This window comes from Capra hircus, chromosome 2 (assembly GCF_001704415.2).
Source record: "Capra hircus breed San Clemente chromosome 2, ASM170441v1, whole genome shotgun sequence".
Taxonomy (NCBI): domain Eukaryota; kingdom Metazoa; phylum Chordata; class Mammalia; order Artiodactyla; family Bovidae; genus Capra; species Capra hircus.
The window spans coordinates 130,400,054-130,425,661 of record NC_030809.1 but is presented as its reverse complement, the minus strand read 5'-3'; the positions used below and the strand labels follow the sequence as shown (position 1 = coordinate 130,425,661).

The window sequence follows — 25,608 nt, the reverse complement described above, 5'->3', positions numbered from 1 at the left end:
CTCAACATTGCCTTGAGAAAAAACTGCATGACATAATTAGCAGCATCTGCAAATGGTATCAATTCCTATTCTTGCTTGTCATCTTCAATCAGAATATTAAGAAAAAGCAAGCAACTGATTTTTGTTCTAGCAAATTTGCAATCATTTTTTAATGTATGAGCTCATATCCCTATAAACAATAGCTGTCATTTATGTTATATAAAATGAGTTCTTTCCCTCTGCATGTATTTTACATATCTACCTTTCTTGTGTTTTTATTTATCACTTTAATATAGTACAGACTCTAGATATACTTTATCTGAATAAAAGGTTATATTCTCTGAGCAGTAAGCTTCAGTAAACACTAGTCACTATGGTAGAATTCTCTTCACTTCTGGCATGATATAGTATAAGAAATAAAAAAAATCCTTTTAGAGAACACATGGAGCTGAATCAGAGGAGATGGTTATACAGAGGAGTATGTTTTATAGAAAACATACATTCATCCCACTGATTCCCTGCAAATTCTTGCTGCATGTGGATCAAAGCTTAGACCTCTGATTTGAGGGGGACCTGTGTGCTACTTCGGAGAAGGCAATGTCACCCCACTCCAGTACTCTTGCCTGGAAAATCCCAAGGGCGGAGGAGTCTGGTAGGTTGCAGTCCGTGGGGTCGCTGGGAGTTGGACACGACTGAGCGACTTCCCTTTCACTTTTCACTTTCATGCATTGGAGAAGGAAATGGCAACCCACTCCAGTGTTCTTGCCTGGAGAATCCCAGGGACGTGGGAGCCTGGTGGGCTGCCTGTGTATGGGGTCGCACAGGGTCGGACACGACTGAAGCGACTTAGCAGCAGCAGCAGCAGCAGTGTGCTACTTGGATTATGCTGCTAAAGTATTCAATGTATGTTAATAGAAGCCCTTCTTAACTTAGAAAGGTATTATTTTTAGGTATACTGTTAGATATTTTAAGGAAAAAGGACTGAAACCAAGTGACATCAAAGTTTTAATTCACAGGGCAGGGGCTTATCAAGCTACTTTTTAATGAAGAGTAAGTATGCACCCTCATCTTTCAGCATAACCTCTTTATTCAGAAAGCAGTATCTATTCTGAGTAAAACTGTTAAAATGTTCTTGCATAACCAAATGTTACAATTTGCTAATTATAAAGTATGTTAGCAGATTAATTAAACTACCAAATTAGAGGAATGGTTGTCAGAAATGCTCTTAATGTCTAGAATAAACTTCTTCCTTTAGAACTTACAGAAAAGAATTTTAGAAGGATTAACTCAGATTTGCTGGAGAGTTACCAACTGGAGTTTTGAGTGGGTACCTCATGAAACCTTCTGAAAAACCTGAGTTTCCCAAATGGCAAGAATGTTTTATCTGTGCTGGATTAAAAGTGTTGTTAGTTTGAAATTAAGTAACATTGAAGATTTGAGTGATACTCTCTTTGCTTTTGTCCTTTAGTAGACTGTTAAGAAGGTATATAGCATTGCCTTGAGAGCTTAAAAGAGATTCTTGTAGAAAGAATATTCCAGGATTGTTTTTATTTACTCCGTCCAGGGAATGTAAAACTTTCAAATTGGCTGGGATCATAGCATCAATGTTCAATATCACCATTGATCAGATACTGGAATCCTGTAGTCAGGCGGCTAAACCTTGGAATCCTACAGCATCCACATTTAATTATGCATAAATCCTCTTTCCTTCTATCTCCTGAGGCAGCCTGCTGCCTTTGGTTCCCAGATTGCTTCTTTAATTATTTAGCGTTTTAGTGATAAACTTTTTTTTAATGTCGGCCGGTTGGCCTTGTATGTTTAAATATTTTCATTCCTCACAAGAATTGTGCACATTCTAAGCATGGTTGAAGTTCCCTACCACAGCTCATTCTCTTTCTTGTTTTTAATTTTTTTGAGATAATTGTAGATTTACATGTAGTTGTGAGAAATAATATGGAGAGGTCCTCCATACCCTCTACCCAGTTTCCCAAATGGTAACATTTGTATAACTGTAGTATGTGATCACAACCAGGAAGCTGACATTTTCCTCCCTTTTAGAAGGAGGTTATGGATTGCTTCATACTTAAAATCCTGGGGGGATACTGTGTGGCTATGCTAAGTGATGACTATACTTGAAATAAGAGAAGTAGAGCTTCTCCTGATAACCTGAGGTGGTCTGATGTTTTAATTCAGTGTGAGCTAGATGATTCAGCAAAACAGCAGTATGCATATTAATTATGCATTAAGTCCCTTTCCCCGTACCTTAAGTAATTTTCCTCTCAGTTCAGTGTAGAGGTTAGAAGACAGATCTGGGCTCTCCACCGTCCCCTGCCGTTTTTAGCTCTTTTACAGCAGAGATTTCATTTATAATTTTATTAGAAAAAGTTTGAAGGCTTAAATCACTGGATGAGTTCAGTAGACTGTATTCAAGTTAGAAGCATCAGGCTTAGCATGTTAGGTCATCATCCAAATTCTGTGGGGGCTTAATTTAAGGGGAGTAGGGGAAGGAACATATACAAAAATGTCAACTTTGCAGAAAAAGATGTGCTATAGAAAAATATGCTTAGTCCAAGGTAGTTTGTGTCAATTCAGTAATTAAAATCTGGTAATATCAGAAAAAAAAAATTAACATTTCTTATGTCTCTACTTGACAGTTTTAATAGATAAAGACCAGAGTCCAAGGTGGAAACCAGCTGACCTAAAAGAAGTTACTGATGAAGATTTGAATGATTACTTCAAATCTCTGGGAAGTAATGATTTGAAATTTTGAAATGATTGGATTTTTAAAATATTATTTTGGAGCAGAGGTTGCCAAACTATGGCACATGGGCCAAAGCCAACCTGCTGCCTGTTTTTTTATATATTGCTCAGCTAAGAATGGTTTTTGCATTTTTAAATTTGGGAGAAAAGAAATCAAAGACCAATATTGCCATGGCGTATAAAAATTACATGAAATTCAAATGATTGTCTATAAATGAAACTTTATTGGAACATGGTTTTACTCATCTGTTTACATATCTATGGCTGCTTTGAGTAGTTGCAGTAGAGATTGTAAGGCCTGCAAAGCCTAAAATATTTACTTATCTCATCCTTTTCACTGGAGGTTGGGGCTGGTGCACTGGGACGAACCAGAGGGATGGTACGGGGAGGGAGGAGGGAGGGGGGTTCAGGATGGGGAATACGTGTATACCTGTGGTGGATTCATGTTGATGTATGGCAAAACCAATACAATATTGTAAAGTAATTAACCTCCAATTAAAATAAATAACTTTATATTAAAGAAAAAGAAGTTTGCCAACCTCTATTTTAAAAGATGGAAAAATTTGAAGGTCTTTAGAGATTCCTGAGTTAGCATATCTAACTGAAATGGGAATTTTATGTTTTGGCTCTGGATATTGGTTTTTAATGTTCAGTTCAGTCATTCAGTTGTGTCCGACTCTTTGCAACCCCATGGACTGGACACACCAGGCCTCCCTGTCCATCACCAACTTCCGGAGTTTACCCAAACTCATGTCCATTGAGTCAGTGATGCCATCCAACCATCTCATCCTCTGTCATCCCCTTCTCCTCCTGCCCTCAGTCTTTCCCAGCATCAAGGGCTTTTCCAGTGAGTCAGGTCTTCGCATCAAGTGGCCAAAGTATTGGAGTTTTCAGCTTTAGCATCAGTCCTTCCAATGAATATTGAGGACTGATTTCCTTTAGGGTGGACTGGTTGGATCTCCTTGCAGTCCAAGGGACTCTCAAGAGTCTTCTCCAACGCCACAGTTCAAAAGCATCAATTCTTCGGCGCTCAGGTTTCTTTATAGTCCAACTCTCACATCCATACATGACTACTGGAAAAACCACAGCCTTGACTAGACGGACCTTTGTTGGCAAAGTAATGTCTCTGCTTTTTAATATGCTGTCTAGGTTGGCCATAACTTTCCTTCCAAGGAGTAAGCTTTTAATGTTAAGTAGACTTATATGTAGATAGGTTATAAAATGTTTTTTGGATACTTTGTTAACACTTCATAGAATTTCATAGTATAAAAATCCATTTTAAAGAATTCCGTGTTACTGTAGCCGAAGTATTCCTTTTATAACATTAGAAATCTCAAGCAGAGAGAAAAGGGTTATTATGATATTGTCTCTTCATTATTAACTCAGCCTTGGCCTTCCCTGAAGTTAATCAGAATCCCTTCCTATGGTGAAAGTAAAAGCATTATTTCTTGTTGCTTGCAGTATTTGCTAATCTGGCAGAATGAGGTACTAGAAAATTCTTATCTCTTAAGATAGACAGTCTGCAATTCACATCAGACTTTGGTGTGATAATAGTAATTTGTCCTTACAGTAGTTCAAATCAGGAGAAAAAACTTGAAAACCCTCTGGTTCTCTGGTTTCAAGAAAATACTTGAAACCCTACGAAATACCTTCAGTAATTGCTACTGTTGACAAAATAAGTGTAAGGTACACAACTGTCAAGGCTAAGGTTTTTCCAGTAGTCGTGTATGGATGTGAGAGTTGGACCATAAAGAAGGCTGAGCGCTGAAGAACTGATGCTTTTGAACTGTGGTGCTGGAAAAGACTCTTGAGAGTCCCTTGGACAGTAAGGAGATCAAACCAGTCAATCTAAAGGAAATCAACCCTGAATATTCATTGGAAGGACTGATGCTAAAGCTAAAGCTCCAATACTTTGGCCACCTGTTGTGAAAAGCCAACTTATATGAAAAGACCCCGATGCTTGGAAAGACTGAGGACAGGAGGAGAAGGGGGCGATGGAGGATGCGATGGTCAGGTAACATCGTTGACTCAATGGTCATGAGTTTGAGAAAACTCCAGGAGATGGTGAAGGACAGGGAAACCTGGTGTGCTGCAGTCCATGGGGTCACAAAGAATTGGACACAACTGAGTGAACAACACAACTGTGGATATCCCAGACTTGGAACGTTAATGTCTAGGTAAGAATCATCTTTAAAGATCAGCTTATAATTTATTTTAATTGGTTCAATTTTTCCTTCATTCCAAACCCCTCAGAAACTAAGAGAACTTTAGTTTTGAAAACTGAAAAGCAGGCAGAACTGAAAAAGACCAAGATTATATCCAGCACTCTTTTCATAGATGAGAAAATTGCAGTCCAGAAGGATTTGCTTTACAGTTTCTGTTCAGTATCTTTAACATGAATCATCCCTCCCCTCCCCCAGAATTAGGACCATATTTGGAAAAAAGATGCCATAGTAATGAATGAACATGTTTACATTTATGTTCTTTTTTTTGTTTGTTTTGGCTGCCCACCACTGCATGAGGGCTCTTCCCCGACCAGGGATCAAACCCATGCCCTTTGCAGTTGATGCATGGATTCTTAGCCACTGGACCACAAGGGAAGTCCTATTTTTAAAGCTCCTAAATGTGGATGCAAATGATCTAGGAAAATATTTTGTATAAATGGATTTTTCTTTTCTTTGCATTTGCTAGAAATGCAGAAAATGTTAAGTCCTTTATGTTAAAAAATTTTGAAATCACACAATGGGAAAAGGCAGTTGCTTGCATCAATTAAACAAGAACTCATAACTAGTTAATTGCAACTGGACTTTTATTGTACAGTTAGGAAAAGTATTTTCACAAAAATATTTGGAAAAAATATACCATTTCATAGGTAAGTCTTACAGAGAAGAGAGTTTGCTAACAAATGTCATTTCAAGATGTAGGGAGTACGTCTGAGCTCATGCCCACTGCTCCAGGGAAGACATGTCCAGTTTGGTCACAAAGATACAGGATGAGGGTATTATGATTAAGCAAGCAAATTTATTTGTTAGAACTTTGTTTTAAATTACTGCTCCTTGATATTATAATTTGTCTCTTAACTTCTGATTTCTAAAACTATATAATTACAAAAGTATAGTTCCCCTATCTCATAAAATGCCAATGATACCAAGTGGGCTATATGCACATCATGCTACTTGATTCATTCAGCATGTCTCTCTTTAATACTAATAAGGCAGTCTGACACAAACGATTCCTTTGGGACTAAGGTCACGTTTATCCCCTTCAAAATTGTGCTTTAAGTGCTAATAACCATAGGTAGTTTGCAAAGAACTGATAAGGCAACGAAGTGGAGCGGTCTCGGATCAAAGGCCCGTGCATGAAAGGTGGTGACTAGCACTGGAGAGAGGCTGCACGGGGAAGGGGGCGGTGACGGCGCATCTGGGGGTGTGTGGGCTTTTAAGGGAGGAACTGGCGCCGCTTCTCTGCTCATCTGCTGCTTCCACAGCTGCCCCTGCAGGTACTCCGTCATCTGCTGGCACTCATCTCCCCCCTCCACTGGGTGTTCTTGAGGTAAAAGGTTGAATGGTTTCGCGCATGGCATGTGGTAACCAATGGAGTGGTGGTGGTGGGGGAGGGGGGTCTTGCCCTCAAATAGCAATACTGGAAGCTTGTTTTTAGAGCCTCATGAGAGTGTTGTTTCTTGGTCCCTCTTTCCCCCGCTTTCCTTTTCCTTATAGTTTGGTCACTATTCTTATTTCTTTGTGTTTGTGATCTAAGTTGGAACAAATGTTTTCAGTTCCAGTAGCTAATAATTCTTTCAGTCTTGTTTTATTATTGTCTGTCTCCTTCCTTCTCAAACAGCCTTTCTACTTTGTTCATGAAAGACCTTCAAATGGAGGAAATCTGATAAATATTAAGGCAGGTTAGAAGTTGAATTATCCTGTCAAAGATGTTCTTGTTTATCTTGCCATCACACCAAACTATATCTTGATAACAGTCATATGCAGTACATTTGATCCAGCTGTTTCCTGCCTGCCCCCAGCATGGTTTATCCACTAACTCACTGATTAAACAAGCTTTAAGTCTCTGTGTCACAAGCTACTATAACTCTGTTACAATGGGTTGGGAGCGAGGGGGTGGTGCTCAGTGACAAAGCCATAGAATCAGAGAGGGTGGCAACAGAGATTAGGCTTCTAGCTAGATTACGATCTGGCGGACATCCTTGTACTACTCCCCTGGAAAGTAAAGGCCCAGGGCAAAGGAGGAACCTGAGGTTAAAATATTTAGGTGTAATCAAAGCCTCCTAGTCTATATCCCTATGTGTGCTGAAAAACCGTGTAACACACTTTCATATGGCTTTGTGTTTTCACCATAATATATATTATCTTATATACTTAATTATATCTTTTAAACAGCAATGACCTTGTAGTGAAAGTATATGATGTGAGATATAAAATGAATGAAAAATGACAACATCTAGGCTTTTGTCTGAGTCATTAGTATAAACACTCATAAAACTAAATTTTTCTTCATGAGCTGGAAATATGTTTTGCATGTTTTGGAAACTTTCTATTCTTAGACTTGTGACTTCAGATCTTTGTATGAATGGGGTGGTGGTTTTTCTGTTTTGTAAAGTTGCTAGATTATAAGTACAACAGTACAGTACAAACCCTGGGAGTAGGTGATGGTTAAATGACCAGTTTTACAAATGCAACTGAAAGATGACACGCCTGTCACTTTGAAGAATTTTCTTTGCCCATTTACCTTGGAGAATTTAGTCTGTTTGACTGTGGGCTTCAGGGTATAATGCTAAACTTAGAGGTTGCAATTCTGTCTGCTCATAAGGTCATATACATTTATGTCATTAGAGGTCACAAGCTTTTTTTCTGCCTTTCTTTACTTTTGATTATAAGGGTCTACTGTATCTTAGTAAAAGGATCTTATAATGTTTCAGTTTTCTTGCAAGTTATGTCTTCTCAGTATCTTCTTTCTGCTTTCCTGAATTTTCCATCACTATCTTAAACTAATTTTTTTTTTAGAAAACTTCCCCCAAAAGCCAAATTTATGAAAATAGTATAGTATATGGCTGTAAATGCCCCCATGGGCTTTTTTACCAGTGAAAATATATATGTGAGTATTCCCTTTAAAGGAGTATTTGATCTTTTGTAATAACTATAAATCTCATGCATAATCCGAATAGTAATCTGAATGGTGCCTGTCCATGTGCCAGTAGTCCCTTATATCTGCGAGACAGTAAAACTTAACACACGTGCAGCACTGAGACCGGGTTCTTCTTCTTACTTTGCCAGCGAGGGTTTCTGTTACTTTATAGTTTTCGGGATTGCTGTTTATAAAAGCTATGCATCCTTGTTTTCTTAAATAGTAGTATCACTGGGCTACCTAATTCAATGCAGTAAACATTGTCATGACTTCTATAAATTGTATCTTGTTAAGACACTTATATGCAAAGTCTGAATCATCCAATAACAGCTGTGATTAGTTAGGGCCCTGACTAACTATCCAGGTAATAGTTATGCTTTTCATCTACAAACGTAAATATTTAATTAAGGACAGGGTTCATGGTAGACCTCTTCCACATGGGTTGCTTTCTTATGTTTGACCATTTGTGTTAAGGAGGGATCCAAACCTTGACCCAAAAGGTTTTGACAAACAAAACCCATCGTTAACCACTCTGGCTTGAGTGCCATTCCCTTACCCAGGCATTTCAAGAAAAATCCTTTTGTACCTTGTGGTTTTTGTTTAAATTGACAGTTATTTTAAAGAAATGTCTTTAAAATAACCATTTGTAAACCCAAGGTGCTTTTAAAATTCTTATTTCTTTGGTGATGGCATTACTGCCTCTGGAAGGAAGTGGTGTGACACACAGCTGACTGATTCCTGTGGCTCCAGAGGACTTACATTTAAACCTTTAATGACTAAAATCCAAGACCAGGCAGAGAGAAACTGCTTAATGTAGAACTGCTTAAAACACTTCATTTTAGGTATTAGATTCTTGAAGCTATTGTAATATTTTTCTTTACACCCAGATGGAGTTATTTGAATTTATTCACACCAGTTTCTGCTATTGTTTCATGTATTTAAACTAGCACCAACTTTATCCACAGTTCAAGAAAGTGTTGTCATCCTACACATAGAATCAAGGCCCTTCACTCTCAATATATGGGATGTCATAGTACTTGAGGTTGTTGCCTGCCCACTGCTGCAAGGCATCACTCAAGATTTCCTGGGACAGGTGCTGTGCAAATTCGAAGACCACAATTTGAGGCCCTGGGGGTTCCTTCACTTCCTCTTTGACATTAACTAGAGAAGGTATCCTGGGTAGAAATTTCTCTTCAGGCATAAAGTTTTCTTCACTCACATGCCTCTTCTCACTCTCAAGTGTGGTGGGAAATGGGAAAGTTTGCTTTGATTTCATGCAGCCCATGTTATGAAGAGCTCTGACTGAGTGAAGGAAAGCGGTAGCAAAGACTACTTCAATAGCATCTTTGGAAAACACCAAGCATTGTCCACTTGATACTGACCAGTGTTTTTCCTCTCCAGGACACTTCAGAAATCAATATTCCCTTTCACCAGTCTTCACATGTAGTGTTTTATCTGTCAAGAGAAGATAAATTTCATTTTGAAGTCATATAATGCAAATACTGCCCAATTAGGTAGCAAGTAGAAACAAATCTTTATCACTTTACTAAGGTATCAACAGTTTTATCTTATCAATAGAAAAGATAATCATTCAAAACTGGCAATTAAGAAATAGGAAAACATTTTTTCAAGATCATGAAACTTTTATAAAACTGAAAACAGTCAAACTGTTGTTACCTTAGATTTTTTTTTATGTACACTAGGGTTCAGCAAACAATATATAGTCTTTGGTTGTAGTTCACTGGAGGGACAAGAACTCAGGTGGCCATAGTCCTGGGGAAAACTCACTGGTATGAGCTCCTTTGGCCAGGTGAGATGCTGAGAAAGACTGAAGGCAGGAGGACAAGGAGATAACAGACGATGAGATGTTTGGCAACATGAGTTTTAGCAAACTCCAGAAGATAGTGAAGGACAGGGAAGCCTGGAATGCTGCAGTCCATGGGGTCACAAAAATTTGGACACAGCTGAGTGACTGAAGAACAACAATGAGCTTTTCTGGAGGTGGCCATCAGAGAGAAGTGAAGAAGAGAAGTGAATGTGTTCAGTCGTGTCCGACCCTTTGTGACCCAATGAACTGTAGCCTGCAAGACTCCTCTGTCCATGGGCTTCTCCAGGCAAGAATACTGGAGTGGGTTGCCATTTCCTTCTTCAGGGGATCGTCCCAACCCAGGGATCGAACCCAGGTCTCCTGCATTGCAGACAGACTCCTTACTGGTTGAGCCATGAGGGAAGTTCAGAGGTGGTCATTTTCTCCCCCAAACCTGGCCCCACCCTAGACCCTTTAGGCTCCAGTACTGGGAACCCTCAAGGCAAACAACCAATAGGGTAGGAACACAGACCACCCATCAGCAGACAGGCTGCCTAAAGTCTTCATGAGCCCATAACTGCCAGCTAAACACACTCCTGGAAATAGCCCTGCCCACCAATGGACAGGAACTAGTTCTTCCCACCAGGAAGCCTGCACAAGCTCTTAGACTGGCCTCGTGCACCAGGAGACAGACAGCAGGAGCAAGAGGAACTACAGCCCTGCAGCTTGTGAAATGGAAAGGGCAGTCACAGAAAGTCAGACACAGTGGAGATGGCACAGGAATATGTCCCAGACAATGAGCAAGATAAAAGCCCTAAACAACAACCAAGGGGAGTGAGGCTAGGTAGTCTACCCCCAAATAAAGAATTCAGAGTAATGACAGTACAGATGATCCAAAGTCTCAGGAAAAGAATGGAGGCACAGTACAAGAAGATACATACATGTTTAATAAAGAGCTAGAAGATCCAAAGAGATGAACAATGACAATAACTGAAAATACATGAGAATAAATCATCAGAATAAATGGGCAGAAGAATGGATTAGTGTGAGTTGGAAGACAGAATGGTGGGAATCAAAGAAAATACTAAAGCAAGGGAAAAGCAACAAATAATATACAAGGCAATTCCCATAAAGTTTTTCAGCAGAAACTCTGTAGGCCAGAAGGGCATGACATGATAGATTTACAGTGATGAAAGGGAAGAACCTTCAACCAAGAATATTCTACCCAGAAAGTCTCTCCATTCAGATTTGACAGAGAAATCAGAAGTTTTACAGACAAAAGCAAAAAGAATTTGACACTATCAAACCAGCTTTGTAACACACTAAAGGAACTTCTTTAAGCAGGAAAGAAAAAAAAAAAGTCACAACTAGAAATCAGAAAACTATGAATCGAAAAGCTCCCTTGTAAAGGCAAACATACAGTAAAGGTAGGAAATCATCCAACACAAATACAATATCACAGCAATTGTGAGGAGAGTACAAATGCAGGATACTGGAAATGTATTTGAAATTAAAAGGCCAGTAACTTAGGACAACCTTGTTAATATATAGAATGCTATATCAAAACCTCATGACAACTGCAAACCAAATATCTACAATAAATTCACTCACACACACACAAAAGAATCCATATAACAGTATGAAAAGTCACAAGAGAAAAGAACAAGAGGAAGGGGAGAGAAAAAACCTAAAAAAAAAAAAAACCCCACCACAATTAACAAAATGGCCATAAGAACCATATATATTGATAATTACCCAAAATGTAAGTGGATTAAATATTCCAACCAAAAGAAATATATTGGCTGAATGGATTAAAAAAAAAAAAAAACCAGGACCTTTATATATGCTGTCTATAGGAAACTCACTTCAGATTTAGGGACACATACAGTCTGTAAGTGAGGGGATGGAAAAAGATATTCCATGCAAATAGAAATCAAAAGAAAGCTGGAGGAGCAATACTTGTCAGATAAAATAGACTAGAAAGACCGTTACAAGAGACCAAGGACACTACATAATGATAAAGGGATCAATCCGAAGAGATATAACAAGTATAAACATATATGCACCCAAAATAGTATTTGCCTTATATATTCAGGTGCTCCTAACAGCTATAAAAGTAGAAATTGCCAGTAACAATAATACTGGGATATTTTAATAGCCCACTTTCATCAACACACCAGACAGAAAATCAATAGGGAAACACAGGCCTTAAGTGACATATCTGACTAGATGGAGATAATTGATATTTAAAGAGCATTCTATTCAAAAGCAGAATACACACTCTTTAAGTGCACATGGAGCGTTCTCCAGGATTGATCACATGCTGGGCCACAAAGCAAACTTGCTTAAATTTAGGAAAACGGAAATCATATTAAGCAGCTTTTCTGACCACAACACTATGAGATTAGAAATCAACTACAAGAAGAAACTTGTAAAAAACACAAACACATGGAGGCTAAACAGTATGCTACTAAAAAATCAATAGATCACTTTAGAAGTCAGAGAAAATACCTGGAGACAAATGAAAACAAAACCCACAATGACCCAAAACATATGGGATGCAGGAAAAGCAGTTCTAAGAGGAATTTTATAGCCATACAATTTTACATCAGGAAACAAACCTAACCTTACACCTAGAGCAACTAGAGAAAGAACAAACAAAACCCAGTTAGTAGAAATCATAAAAACCAGAGCAGAGATAAATGAAAGAGACAAAGAAACAATAGAAAAGATCAATGGGAAAAAAAGCTGGCTTTCTGAAAATATAAAATTGTTAAACCTTCAGCCAGATTCACCAAGAAAACAAGGGATCATCTTGAGATTCTGCCTGGGGCATCTTTCAGCATTAACACTAGAAGGCTGAGTCCAAGCAGAGTAGCAACTCTGCTGTGTTACAGCAGCAGAGACTGAATTACTGAAGCAGATGAAATTACAAGAGAATTCAAGAGAAAAAGGAATTGGGAAGGAGGAAGAAATTTGCATGAAGTCTCACTAAAACCAAACAGGACCTTGCAGGGCCTTCCTCGGGAGAGACCTGTGGTTCCTCTGCCTTTTCCAAGGCCTTCTCTGAGTTCCAAAGAACAAATGCAGAAACAAAGGAAAACAGTCAAGCAAGACAAAATAATAATAGCCATGAAAAAAAAGTCAAGGATCTTTAGTTCCTCTTCAAGTGCTATAGATAATACCTTGAGCCATATTCTTGCTTTGCAGATACTAAAACCACCAGGTGAAGGAAGTTAACTGTCTGCTGACCACCAGCATGCAGACCCCAGACTCGCTGGAACCAGAAGGTTGATGATATTAACTCCAGAGTGCCACCTAGTTACCTCACCACTAACCAATCAGAAGGATGTCCATGAGGTGATCACACATCCTGAGACCTTCTCCCTTACCCTGCCTTAAAAAAAAACAAAACTTGAAAACTATATACCTGTATATGTATAACTGAATCACTTTAACTATAACTTCACTATAATCTGAAATGAATTTTTTTTTTTTTTACTTTATTTTACTTTACAATACTGTATTGGTTTTGCCGTACATCCACAAATCCGCCACGGGTGTACACGATTCCCAATCCTGAACCTCCCTCCTACCTCCCTCCCCATACCATCTCTCTGGGTCATCCCAGTGCACCAGCCCCAAGCATCCTGTATCCTGCATTGAACCTAGACTGGCGATTCGCTTCTTATATGATATTATACATGTTTCAATGCCATTCTCCCAAATCATCCCACCCTCTCCTCTCCCACAGAGTCTAAAAGACTGTTCTATACATCTGTGTCTCTTTTGCTGTCTCACATACAGGGTTATCGTTACCATCTTTCTAAATTCCATATATATGTGTTAGTATACTGTATTGGTGTTTTTCTTTCTGGCTTACTTCAGTCTATATTGGCTCCAGTTTCATCCACCTCATTAGAACTGATTCAAATGTATTCTTTTTAATGGCTGAGTAATACTCCATTGTGTATATGTACCACAGCTTTCTTATCCATTCATCTGCTGATGGACATCTAGGTTGCTTCCATGTCCTGGCTATTATAAACAGTGCTGCAATGAACATTGGGGTACACGTGTCTCTTTCAATTCTGGTTTCCTTGGTGTGTATGCCCAGCAGTGGGATTGCTGGGTCATAAGGCAGTTCTACTTCCAGTTTTTTAAGGAATCTCCACACTGTTCTCCATACTGGCTGTACTAGTTTGCATTCCCACCAACAGTGTAGGAGGGTTCCCTTTTCTCCACACCCTCTCCAGCATTTATTGCTTGTAGACTTTTGGATCACAACCATTCTGACTGGTGCGAAATGGTACCTCATTGTGGTTTTGATTTGCATTTCTCTGATAATGAGTGATGTTGAGCATCTTTTCATGTGTTTGTTAGCCATCTGTATGTCTTTGGAGAAATGTATATTAAGTTCTTTGGCCCATTTTTTGATTGGGTCGTTTATTTTTCTGGAATTGAGCTGCAGGAGTTGCTTGTATATTTTTGAGATTAGTTGTTTGTCAGTTGCTTCATTTGCTATTTTCTCCCATTTTGAAGGCTGACTTTTCACCTTGCTTATAGTTTCCTTTGTTGTGCAGAAGCTTTTAATTTTAATTAGATCCCATTTGTTTATTTTTGCTTTTATTTCCAGTATTCTGGGAGGTGGATCGTAGAGGATCCTGCTGTGATTTATGTCGGAGAGTGTTTTGCCTATGTTCTCCTCTAGGAGTTTTATAGTTTCTGGTCTTACGTTTAGATCTTTAATCCATTTATTTTTGTGTATGGTGTTAGAACGTGTTCTAGTTTCATTCTTTTACAAGTGGTTGACCAGTTTTCCCAGCACCACTTGTTAAAGAGATTGTCTTTAATCCATTGTATATTCTTGCCTCCTTTGTCGAAGATAAGGTATCCATAGGTGTGTGGATTTATCTCTGGGCTTTCTATTTTGTTCCATTGATGTATATTTCTGTCTTTGTGCCATTACCATACTGTCTTGATGACCGTGGCTTTGTAGTAGAGCCTGAAGTCAGGCAGGTTGATTCCTTCAGTTCCATTTTTCTTTCTCAAGATTGCTTTGGCTATTCGAGGTTTTTTGTATTTCCATACAAATTGTGAAATTATTTGCTTTAGTTCCCTGAAAAATACTGTTAGTAGCTTGATAGGGATTGCATTGAATCTGTAGATTGCTTTGGGTAGTATACTCATTTTCACTATATTGATTCTTCTGATCCATGAACATGGTATATTTCTCCATCTATTAGTGTCCTCTTTGTTTCTTTCACCAGTGTTTTATAGTTTTCAATATATAGGTCTTTTCTTTCTTTAGGCAGACATATTCCTAAGTATTTTATTCTTTTTGTTGCAATGGTGAATGGAATTGTTTCCTTAATTTCTCTACTTTCTCATTATTAGTGTATAGGAATGCAAGGGATTTCTGTGTGTTGATTTTATATCCTGCAACTTTACTATATTCATTGATTGGCCGTAGTAATTTTCTGGTGTAGTCTTTAGGGTTTTCTATGTAGAGGATCATGTCATCTGCAAACAATGAGAGTTTTACTTCTTCTTTTCCAATTTGGATTCCTTTTATTTCTTTTTCTCTCTGATTGCTGTGGCCAAAACTTCCAGAACTGTGTTGAATAGTAGTGGTGAAAGTGGGCACCCTGTCTTGTTCCTGACTTTACGGGAAATGCTTTCAATTTTCCCCATTGAGGATAATGTTTGCTGTGGGTTTGTCATATATAGCTTTTATTATGTTGAAGTATGTTCCTTCTATTCCTGCTTTCTGGAGAGTATTATCATAAATGGATGTTGAATTTTGTCAAAGGCTTTCTCTGCATCTATTGAGATAATCATATAGCTTTTATTTTTCAATTTGTTAATGTGGTGAATTACATTGATTGATTTGCGGATATTGAAGAATTCTTGCATCCCTGGGATAAAACCCACTTGGTCATGGTGTATGATCTTATCAATGTGTTGTTGGATTCTGATTGCTGGAAGTTTGTTAAGGATTTTTGCATCTATGTTCATCAGTGATATTAGTGTATAGTTTTCTTTTTTTGTGGCATCTTTGTCAGGTTTTGGTATTAGGGTGATGGTGGCCTCACAGAATGAGTTTGGAAGTTTACCTTCCTCTGCAATTTTCTGGAAGAGTTTGAGTAGGATAGGTGTTAGCTCTTCTCTAAATTTTTGGTAGAATTCAGCTGTGAAGCCATCTGGACCTGGGCTTTTGTTTGCTGGAAGATTTCTGATTACAGTGTCAATTTCCGTGCTTGATGGGGCTGTTAAGATTTTCTATTTCTTCCTGGCTCAGTTTTGGAAAGCTGTACTTTTCTAAGAATTTGTCCATTTCTTCCACGTTGTCCCTTTTTTTGGCATATAATTGCTGATAGTAGTCTCTTATGATCCTTTGTATTTCTGTGTTGTCTGTTGTGATCTCTCCATTTTCATTTCTAATTTTATTGATTTGATTTTTCTCTCTTTGCTTCTTGATGAGTCCTGCTATGGTTTGTCAATTTTATTTATCCTTTCAAAGAACCAGGTTTTGGCTTTGTTGATTTTTGCTATGGTCTCTTTTGTTTCTTTTGCATTTATTTCCGCCCTAATTTTTAAGATTTCTTTCCTTCTACTAACCCTGGGGTTCTTCATTTCTTCCTTTTCTAGTTGCTTTAGGTGTAGAGTTAGGTTATTTATTTGACTTTTTTCTTGTTTCTTGAGGTATGCCTCTATTGCTATGAACTTTACCCTTATCACTGCTTTTATAGTGTCCCACAGGTTTTGGGTTGTTGTGTTTTCATTTTTATTCATTTCTATGCATATTTTGATTTCTTCTTTGATTTCTTCTGTGATTTGTTGGTTATTCAGAAGCGTGTTCAGCCTCCATATGTTGGAATTTTTAATAGTTTTTCTCCTGTAATTGAGATCTAATCTTAATGCATTATGGTCAGAAAAGATACTTGGAATGATTTCAATTTTTTGAATTTACCAAGGCTAGATTTATGGCCCAGGATGTGATCTATCCTGGAGAAGGTTCTGTGAGCACTTGAGAAACAGGTGAAATTCATTGTTTTGGGGTGAAATGTCCTATAGATATCAATTCGGTCTAACTGGTCTATTGTATCATTTAAAGTTTGTGTTTCCTTGTTAATTTTCTGTTTAGTAGGTCTGTCCATAGGTGTGAGTGGGGTATTAAAGTCTCCCACTATTATTGTGTTATTGTTGATTTCCCCTTTCATACTTGTTAGCATTTGTCTTACATATTGTGGTGCTCCTATGTTGGGAGCATATATATTTATAATTGTTATATCTTCTTCTTGGATTGATCCTTTGATCATTATGTAGTGTCCTTCTTTCTCTCTTTTCACAGCCTTTGTTTTAAAGTCTATTTTATCTGATATGAGTATTGCTACCCCTGCTTTCTTTTGGTCTCCATTTGCGTGGAATATCTTTTTCCAGCCCTTCACTTTTAGTCTGTATGTGTCCCTTGTTTTGAGGTGGGTCTCTTGTAGACAACATATATAGGGGTCTTGTTTTTTTATCCATTCAGTCAGTCTTTGTCTTTTGGTTGAGGTATTCAACCCATTTACGTTTAAGGTAATTATTGATAAGTATGATCCCGTTGCCATTTACTTTGTTGTTTTGGGTTCGAGTTTATACACCCTTTTTGTGTTTCCTGTCTAGAGAATATCCTTTAGCATTTGTTGGAGAGCTGGTTTGGTGGTGCTGAATTCTCTCAGTTTTTGCTTGTCTGTTAAGCTTTTAATTTCTCCTTCGTATTTGAATGAGATCCTTGCTGGGTACAGTAATATGGGCTGTAGGTTATTTTCTTTCATCACTTTAAGTATGTCTTGCCATTCCCTCCTGGCCTAAAGAGTTTCTATTGAAAGATCAGTGTTATCCTTATGGGAATCCCCTTGTGTGTTATTTGTTGTTTTTCCCTTGCTGCTTTTAATATTTGTTCTTTATGTTTGATCTTTGTTAATTTGATTAATATGTGTCTTGGGGTGTTTCGCCTTGGGTTTATCCTGTTTGGAACTCTCTGAGTTTCTTGGACTTGGCTGATTATTTCCTTCCCCAGTTTAGGGAAGTTTTCAACTATTATCCCCTCAAGTATTTCCTCATGGTCTTTCTTTTTGTCTTCTTCTTCTGGGACTCCTATAATTCAAATGTTGGAGCGTTTCATGTTGTCCTGGAGGTCTCTGAGATTGTCCTCATTTCTTTTAACTTGTTTTTCTTTTTTCCTCTCTGATTCATTTATTTCTACCATTCTATCTTCTACTTCACTAATCGTATCTTCTGCCTCTGTTATTCTGCTATTTGTTGCCTCCAGAATGTTTTTGATCTCATTTATTGCATTATTCATTATATATTGACTCTTTTTTATTTCTTCTAGATCCTTGTTGAACCTTTCTTGCATCTTCTCAATCCTTGTCTCCAGGCTATTTATCTGTGATTCCATTTTTATTTCAAGATTTTGGATCATTTTCACTATCATTATTTGGAATTCTTTATCAGGTAGATTCCCTATCTCTTCCACTTTTGTTTGATTTGGTGGGCATTTATCCTGTTCCTTTACCTGCTGGCTATTCCTGTGTCTCTTCATCTTGTTTATATTGCTGAGTTTGGAGTGGTCTTTCTGTATTCTGGCAGTTTGTGGAGTTATCTTTATTGTGGAGTTTCCTTGCTGTGGGTGTGGTTGTATGGGTGGCTTGTCAAGGTTTCTTGGTTAGGGAGGCTTATGTCAGTGTTCTGGGTGGAGCTGTATTTCTTCTCTCTGGAGTGAAATGAAGTGTCCAGTAATGAGTTATGAAATGTCAGTGGTTTTGGAATAACTTTGGGCAGCCTGTATATTGAAGCTCAGGGCTGTGTTCTTGTGTTGCTGGAGAATTTGCGTGGTATGTCTTGCTCTGGAACTTGTTGGCTCTTGGGTGGTGCTTGGGTTCAGTGTAGGTATAGAGGCGTTTGATGAGCTCCTATCGATTAATGTTCCCTGGAGTCAGGAGTTCTCTTATGTTATCAGGATTTGGACTTAAGCCTCCTGCTTCTGGTTTTCAGTCTTATTTTTACAGTAGTCTCAAGACTTCTCCTTCTATACCACATCATTGATAAAACATCTGTGTCAAAGATGAAAAGTTTCTCCACACTGAGGGACACCCAGAGAGGTTCACAGAGTTATATGGAGAAGAGAAGAGGGAGGAGGGAGTTAGAGGTGACCCGAATGAGATGAGGTGGACTCAAAAGACGAGAGAGAAGCTAGCCAGTAATCACTTTCTTATGTGCACTCCACAGACTGGACTGCTCAGAGATGTTCACGGAGTTATACAGAGAAGAGAAGAGGGAGGAAGGAGACAGAGGTGGCCAGGAGGATAAAAGGCGGGAATGAAAAGGAGAGAGACAGATCCAGCCAGTAATCGGTTCCCTAAGTGTTCTCCACCATCTGGAATACACAGAGATTCACAGAGTTGGGTAGAGAAGAGAAGGGGGAGGGAGGAGACAAAGGTACCCTGGTGGAGAAAAAGGAGAGTCCAAAGGAGGAGAGAGCAGTCAAGCCAGTAATCTCACTCTCAAGTAAAAATGGGTACTGAAGATTGGGTTTTTGAAGGTACAAAATTGATAACAAATACCAAAAAGCAAAGATTAAAAATCTAGAGTAGAGGTTGGATTTTCAAAAATACAATATTAAAGAAAAGAAGATGAAGAAGAAAGAATGAAGTCACAAGAATTATTAAAAAACATATATATATGAAGTTTGCTTTAAAAATTGGGTCTTGTTTTTGAAAAGTAATAGTAGGTTATAAAAATGAAAATTAAAGGAGTAATAGAGGACTTAAAAATTTTTTAAAAGTTAGAAAAAAGGTAGAAGAAAAAGAAAAAAAAGAAAAAAAAGGAATGATCGTAAAAATAGTAAAGATATATCCAGGACTTTCTCTGGTGTTGTTGTGGGTATTTTGGGGTCAGTTCATTTTTGGATAGTTCCTTGGCCCGGCTTATATTTCTCAAGATCTATAGGCCCCTTCCTATGTAGTCGGTACTAACTACAGGGTTTTAATCTATTGCACCTGTCACTTCCAAGGCGGTTCCCTTTGTTTTAGCTTCTTCTGTTTGCTGGTCTCTTCAGTGTCTGATTTCAGCCCTGACACCAGAGGGGCAGTGGTGGACACTTTTTTTAGGCTCACTTGTTCAGTAGCACTGTGGGGAGGGAGGGATGCCGCAAACAAATAACACTGGCGTGTGCTTGCAGTGTCTCAGCCACACTGGGCCTGCCCCCGCTCACAGCGCACACAGCTCAGGCTCTAGGTTGCTCTGCCGGGAACCGTCTGAGGCCGGCCCTGGGCTGCATGCGCCTCCCAGGTCTAAGCTGCTCAGGCTCAGGCACTCAGGTAGTCCTCAGAGGTGCGGACTTGGTTGGGCCTGCGTTTTGTGCCCTTCCCAGGTCCGAGTAGCTCAGGTGTTTGGCGAGCGCGGTCGCTGCGACTTATCGCCTCTCTCTGCTGCTCAGTTTTCTGGGTGTACAGCTGGCGCCCCTTCTCAGGCGGATGATGACCGTCCAGAACCCCAAGAAGTCTTAGTTAGCAAAGAAGCCTGTTTGCAGTTTGGTAGTTAATGTCTCTCTGGGGCTGCTATTGCCCCCTTCCGGCCCTCTGGCTCTGGCTGCCTGTCACTGGAGGGGGATGGTCTGCAGCCGGGCTAATTCTATTCCGTCCTTTGTTCTGTGCACGGTCCTGGTGGTGTCTTATGTTAGAGCTTTTTGCGTGGCACCTACCCCACAGTCTGGTTTGCTAGCCCAGGTTAATTCGCTCTGGTTACCCTCAGGGCATTCGGGCATGATCCTTAAAAAGCAATGCAGCCTCCCTGCCCACTTGCTAGTGGCGGATCTAGGCGTCTGTGCTGCTTCTCCACTGAGGGAGTTACCGTTGGGCTCGTAATCTGTGGGTTTTATTTATTTTTCCTCCCTGTTATGTTGCCTTCTGTGCTTCCAAGGCTCGCCACAGACTCGACAGTGAGAGTTTCCTGGTGTTTGGAAACTTCTTTTTAAGACTCCCTTCCCAGGACGGAGCTCCCTCCCTACCTCTTTTGTCTATTTTTTTGTCTTTTATATTTTTTCCTACCTCTTTTCGAAGACAATGAGCTGCTTTTCTGGGTGCCTGATGTCCTCTGCCAGCATTCAGAAGTTGTTTTGTGGAATTTACTCAGAGTTGAAATGTTCTTTTGATGAATTTGTGGGGGAGAAAGTGGTCTCCCCGTCTTCTTCCTCTGCCATCTTAGGACCGCCCCCCCTAACATATTGTTAGTTAACTTTACTCCAATGTAAAAAAAGACAAAATGTCCAATGATAAAAAATAAATTTGACACTTTGCTATTTAATGACTATGTTTTAAACAGTGTTTCTGTATGTTTGTCACTACAGCATCCTTAATTAATCTGAACATGGGTAATAAAGCTTCTTAAAAACAAAAACCCCTTCACCAAAAGCCATCAGGGAGTTCAGGGGTTTTGACCATGATCTGTTTATTCTCCTTGCTTGGTCCCACACTAGGCATCTTGCAATAAACACTGCTCTCCTTCACCACAACCTGGTGTCAGCTGCTTAGCTTTGCTCTGCATCAGAAAAGCAGACATAAATCTGGTTTGGTTGAGGGCTGGGGTGTGTATATACAGAAAACATTTGCAAGAGTTAGTAAATGAATACCTGCTCTGGGACTTAGAATTGAACAGTGATGCTATAAGTTCAATAGTGCTAGTGAATTCCTGAAGTTCCACACCAGCCAATGTGAAGAAACCTCACTGAACACTTGAGGCATTTCGCTACCACTTTATGTGACACTTTAGGAGTGAGCCCTAGAGCAGAGTTTAATGAAACTTTTCACTAAAGGTCTAGATAATATAGTAAGTCCCCTACATACCAATAGATTCCATTCTGAGAGCATGTTTGCTCCTAAGCCCAACAAAATTAGCCTAGGTACCCAATTAACACAATCAGCTATGTAGTACTGTATGTAATAGGTTTATAATACTTTTCACACAAATAATGTATAAAAAATAAAACATTTTTGAAAATGGCAGAGTAGAAGGAGATGTACTCATCTCTAGTGAGAGCACCCAAATTGCAAATAGCTGTTGAACAACCATTGATAAGAGGATGCTGAAACCCACCACAAAAAGAAACCCCACGTCCAAAGACAAGAAGCTGTAGCAAGTTGGTAGGAGGAATGCAATCACAATAAAATTAAATCTCATACCTGCCAGGTGGGTGACCCACAGACTGGAGAACAGTAATACCAAAGAAGTTCTTGCACTATTGTGAAGATTCTGAACCCCAAGTCAGGCTTCCCAGCCTGGGCATCCAACAAAGGGACTGGGATTCCTCAGGGAATCTGGCCTTCAGGGCCAGCAGGATTTGATTATAGGCCTTCCAGAAGACTGAGGGAAACAGAAACACTCCAGTCTTAGAGAGCACAAACAGAATTTTGCATGCACTAAGACCCACAGGAGAGGAGCAGTGACTTCACAGGAGCCTGAACCACCACTACCTGCTAGTGTTGGAGGGCCTCCTGTGGAGCATGGGTTGGCAGGGGCTCACCACAGAGATGGGGCACTGGAAGGTCCCCCTTGGTGTAAACCCTCTTGGAGTTCACCATTAACCCTACCATAGAGCCTGTAGACCCCTCAGGCCAAATAACTACCAGGGTGAAAGTGCAACCCCACCCATCAGCAGACAATTAGATTAAAGCTTTACTGAGCAAGGTTCTGCCCACCAGAGCAAGACCTAGTTTTTCCCATGCCAGTCCTTTCAATCAGAAGCTTACACAAGCCTCTTAGCCTCATCCATCAGAGGACAGAGAGAAGCAAGAAGCACAGTCTCACAGCTGCTGAAACAAAAACCATATTACAGAAAGTTAATCATGATGAAAAGCAGAAAGTTATGTCCTAGATGAATGGACAAGATAAAATCCCAGAAAAACAACTAAATAAAGTAGAGACAGGCAACCTTACAGAAAAAGAGTTCAGAATAATGATGGTAAAGATGATCCAGGATCTCAGGAAAAGAATGGAGGCAAAGTTTGAGAAGATGCAAGAAATATTTACCAAAGACCTAGAAGAACTAAAAAACATGCAAACAGAGGAATAATACACTAGAAGGAATCAACAGCAGAATAACTGAGGCAGAAGAACAGATAAATGACCGGGAGGACAGAATGGTGAGAATCACTGCCACAGGACAGAATATAGAAAAAAGAATGAAAAGAAATGAATACAGCCTAAGAGACCTCTGGGACAACATTAAACACATCAACGTTCACATTATAAGGGTCCCGAAAGGAGAAGAAAGAAAGGACCTGAGAAAATATTTGAAGAGATAATGGCTGAAGACTTCCCTAACATGGGAAAGGAAGTAGTCAGCCAAGTCCAGGTAGCACAGAGAGTCCCAGGAAGGATAAACCCAAGGAAGAACACACTGAGACACATAGTAATCAAACTGACAAAGACTAAAGACAGAGATAAAATATTAAAAGCAACAAGGAAATTCCCATCAAGCTATCAGCTGATTCTCAACAGAAATGATACAAGCCAGAAGGGAATGGCATGGCATATTAAGGTGATGAAAGGGAAGAACCTAGAACCAAGAATACTCTACCCAGCAAGACTCCTTCAGATTTGATGGAAAAATCAAAAGCTTTCCAGACAAGCAAAAGTTAACAGAATTCAGCACCACCAAACCAGCTTTACAGTCAAAGCTAAAGGAACTTATCTAGGCAAAAAACCCAAGATAAGGAAAAGACCTATGAAAATAAACCCAAAACAATTAAGAAAATGGTAATAGGATCATGCTGCTACTGCTGCTAAGTCGCTTCAGTTGTGTCCGACTCTGTGTGACCCCATAGACAGAAGCCCACCAGGCTCCCCCGTCCCTGGGATTCTCCAGGCAAGAACACTGGAGTGGGTTGCCATTTCCTTCTCCAATGCATGAAAGTGAAAAGTGAAAGTGAAGTCGCTCAGTCGTGTCCAACTCTTAGCGACCCCGTGGACTACAGCCTACCAGGCTCCGCCATCCATGGGATTTTCCAGGTAAGAGTATTGGAGTGGGGTGCCATTGCCTTCTCCGAATAGGATCATACATATTGGTAATTACCTTAAAATAAATGGATTAAATACACCAACCAAAAGACTTAGGCCGACTAGTCGATGAAAACATGTGCATGTATGCAGTTCAACTTACCATATCATTCTGCTTGACCACCCCCCAATTGTATGTAATTATTTTATATTGTTAACTTAATCATGTTCCCATTATGACTTAGTTATAATTATCTTCTATTTATTTGTCTGGCTATTGATTGTTGTGAAAACTGATAAACATCTTTTACTGTTGTGATTATGTAACTATTACTCACTTAATACCACTGTATCATGATTGGTCAACAGAAAAATAATAGAGCTTTATATCACCAAAACTGGGATCTAATAGAAAAATCAGTAATCAGTTTTTAAAATCCAGATGCATATCATAATTATCTTGAAATTTTTTGAAAAATACAAATGCTCAGGTATTGCTTTTTTTCTCCAGAGCTCCAGATATTATGTTTCTAAAGAGCAGTCATGTTTAAAAACAACTGGACTATATGATCATCTTTTATTTTTATCTAGTTTGTTTTACTTTTTCTATTTCATATTCAGTATTCCCATTTCATTTAGTTTATGTTCTCCAATTTCTCCTTCTCTTTTTATTTGATGTTCTTTCTCAAGCCTTTAACAAGTGTAGTAGAAAAGCTTTTGTATATATATTAGAAAACTTTTGAATTTTTGCCTAATTATGACATTTTGATTCTGTTTGATTTAGTGTGAATATAATTTTGATTTCTAATTAAAAATAGATATAAAACAAGCAACAAAGTTTTACTGTAGAGCATAGGGAACTATATCAATATCTTGTAAGAACTTATGATGGAAAATCATTTCAGAATAATATGTGTGTATCTGTGTAACTGAATCACCCTGCTGTGAACCTGAAACATTGTGAGTCAACTATACCTCAATAAAATATATATATATATTTTTTTCAATAAAACATTTTTACTTGAAAAGTACAATAGTACAGTAACAATAGCTGGTGCTTCTTAACTGTACCAGCTACATCACTGCTGCTTTTATGCTTGCTTTTGGACATCCTAAACTTGAAATAAGGATACTGTACTAAAACTGTATACAGTGCTGTGCAGTAAAATATGCAAAAGCAGAACCACTTGCAGAGGATTACGCATGTAGGCTAGACATGGGAACTAACAAGTGACAAGACACGTTTGTATCTTTGAAAGTTCGCAACGTGAACTTTTGCATATAGGGGACTTACTGTGTATAATTTAGTTTTGTGAGCCATATGGCCTATGTTACACTACTCAGGCCTGGTATTGTAGTGCAGAGGCAGCCATAGATAATTTGTAAACAGACGGGCAAGGAGTAAGTTCCAATAAAACTTAATTTTTAAAAAACAGGCAGCCAGTCCAATGGGCCGTACTGGACTAAGTTCGCACAAACAGTTCCATTTGAACAAAGGGTAAAGTTCAATACTATTTAAAGGGAGATAGCATAATCCAAATTCCTACAAATTATCCACAATGTCTACCACATAATAAAATATTACTAATAATGCAAAGAAGCAGGAAAATGTGCCTATTCAAGAAATAAAAGTTACTAGAAACAGATCCACAGATGACCAAAGCACTTGGTAATTAACAGAACTTAATAGAACTTTAAACAGCAATGTAAATAATTTCAAGGCTCAGATGGTAAAGAACCTGCCTGCAATGCAGAAGGCCCAGGTTCAGTGCCTGGGGTGGGAAGATACCCTGGAGAAAGGAATGACAACTCACTCCAGTATCACTGCCTGGAGAATTCCATGGGCAGAGGAGTCTGGTGGGTTACAGGCCGTGGGA

The 25,608-nt window shown here is 39.0% G+C and overlaps 2 protein-coding genes across 2 annotated transcripts in view; one reads left to right on the top strand and one right to left on the bottom strand.

Annotated features, from left to right (window-relative positions):
- HIBCH (3-hydroxyisobutyryl-CoA hydrolase) overlaps positions 1-2,974 on the top strand; it is a 112,316-nt gene extending 109,342 nt beyond the window's left edge. The window contains exon 14 of the mRNA XM_005675847.3: positions 2,634-2,974. Coding sequence (XP_005675904.1) covers positions 2,634-2,749 — 116 coding nt within the window. The 3' untranslated portion in view covers positions 2,750-2,974. The remainder of the gene's footprint in view (positions 1-2,633) is intronic.
- Positions 5,531-25,608, bottom strand: part of C2H2orf88 (chromosome 2 C2orf88 homolog) — a 43,937-nt gene continuing 23,859 nt past the window's right edge. Inside the window, exon 2 of the mRNA XM_018065609.1 lies at positions 5,531-9,336. Within this exon, the coding sequence (XP_017921098.1) occupies positions 8,879-9,166 (288 nt within the window). The 5' untranslated portion in view covers positions 9,167-9,336 and the 3' untranslated portion in view covers positions 5,531-8,878. The remainder of the gene's footprint in view (positions 9,337-25,608) is intronic.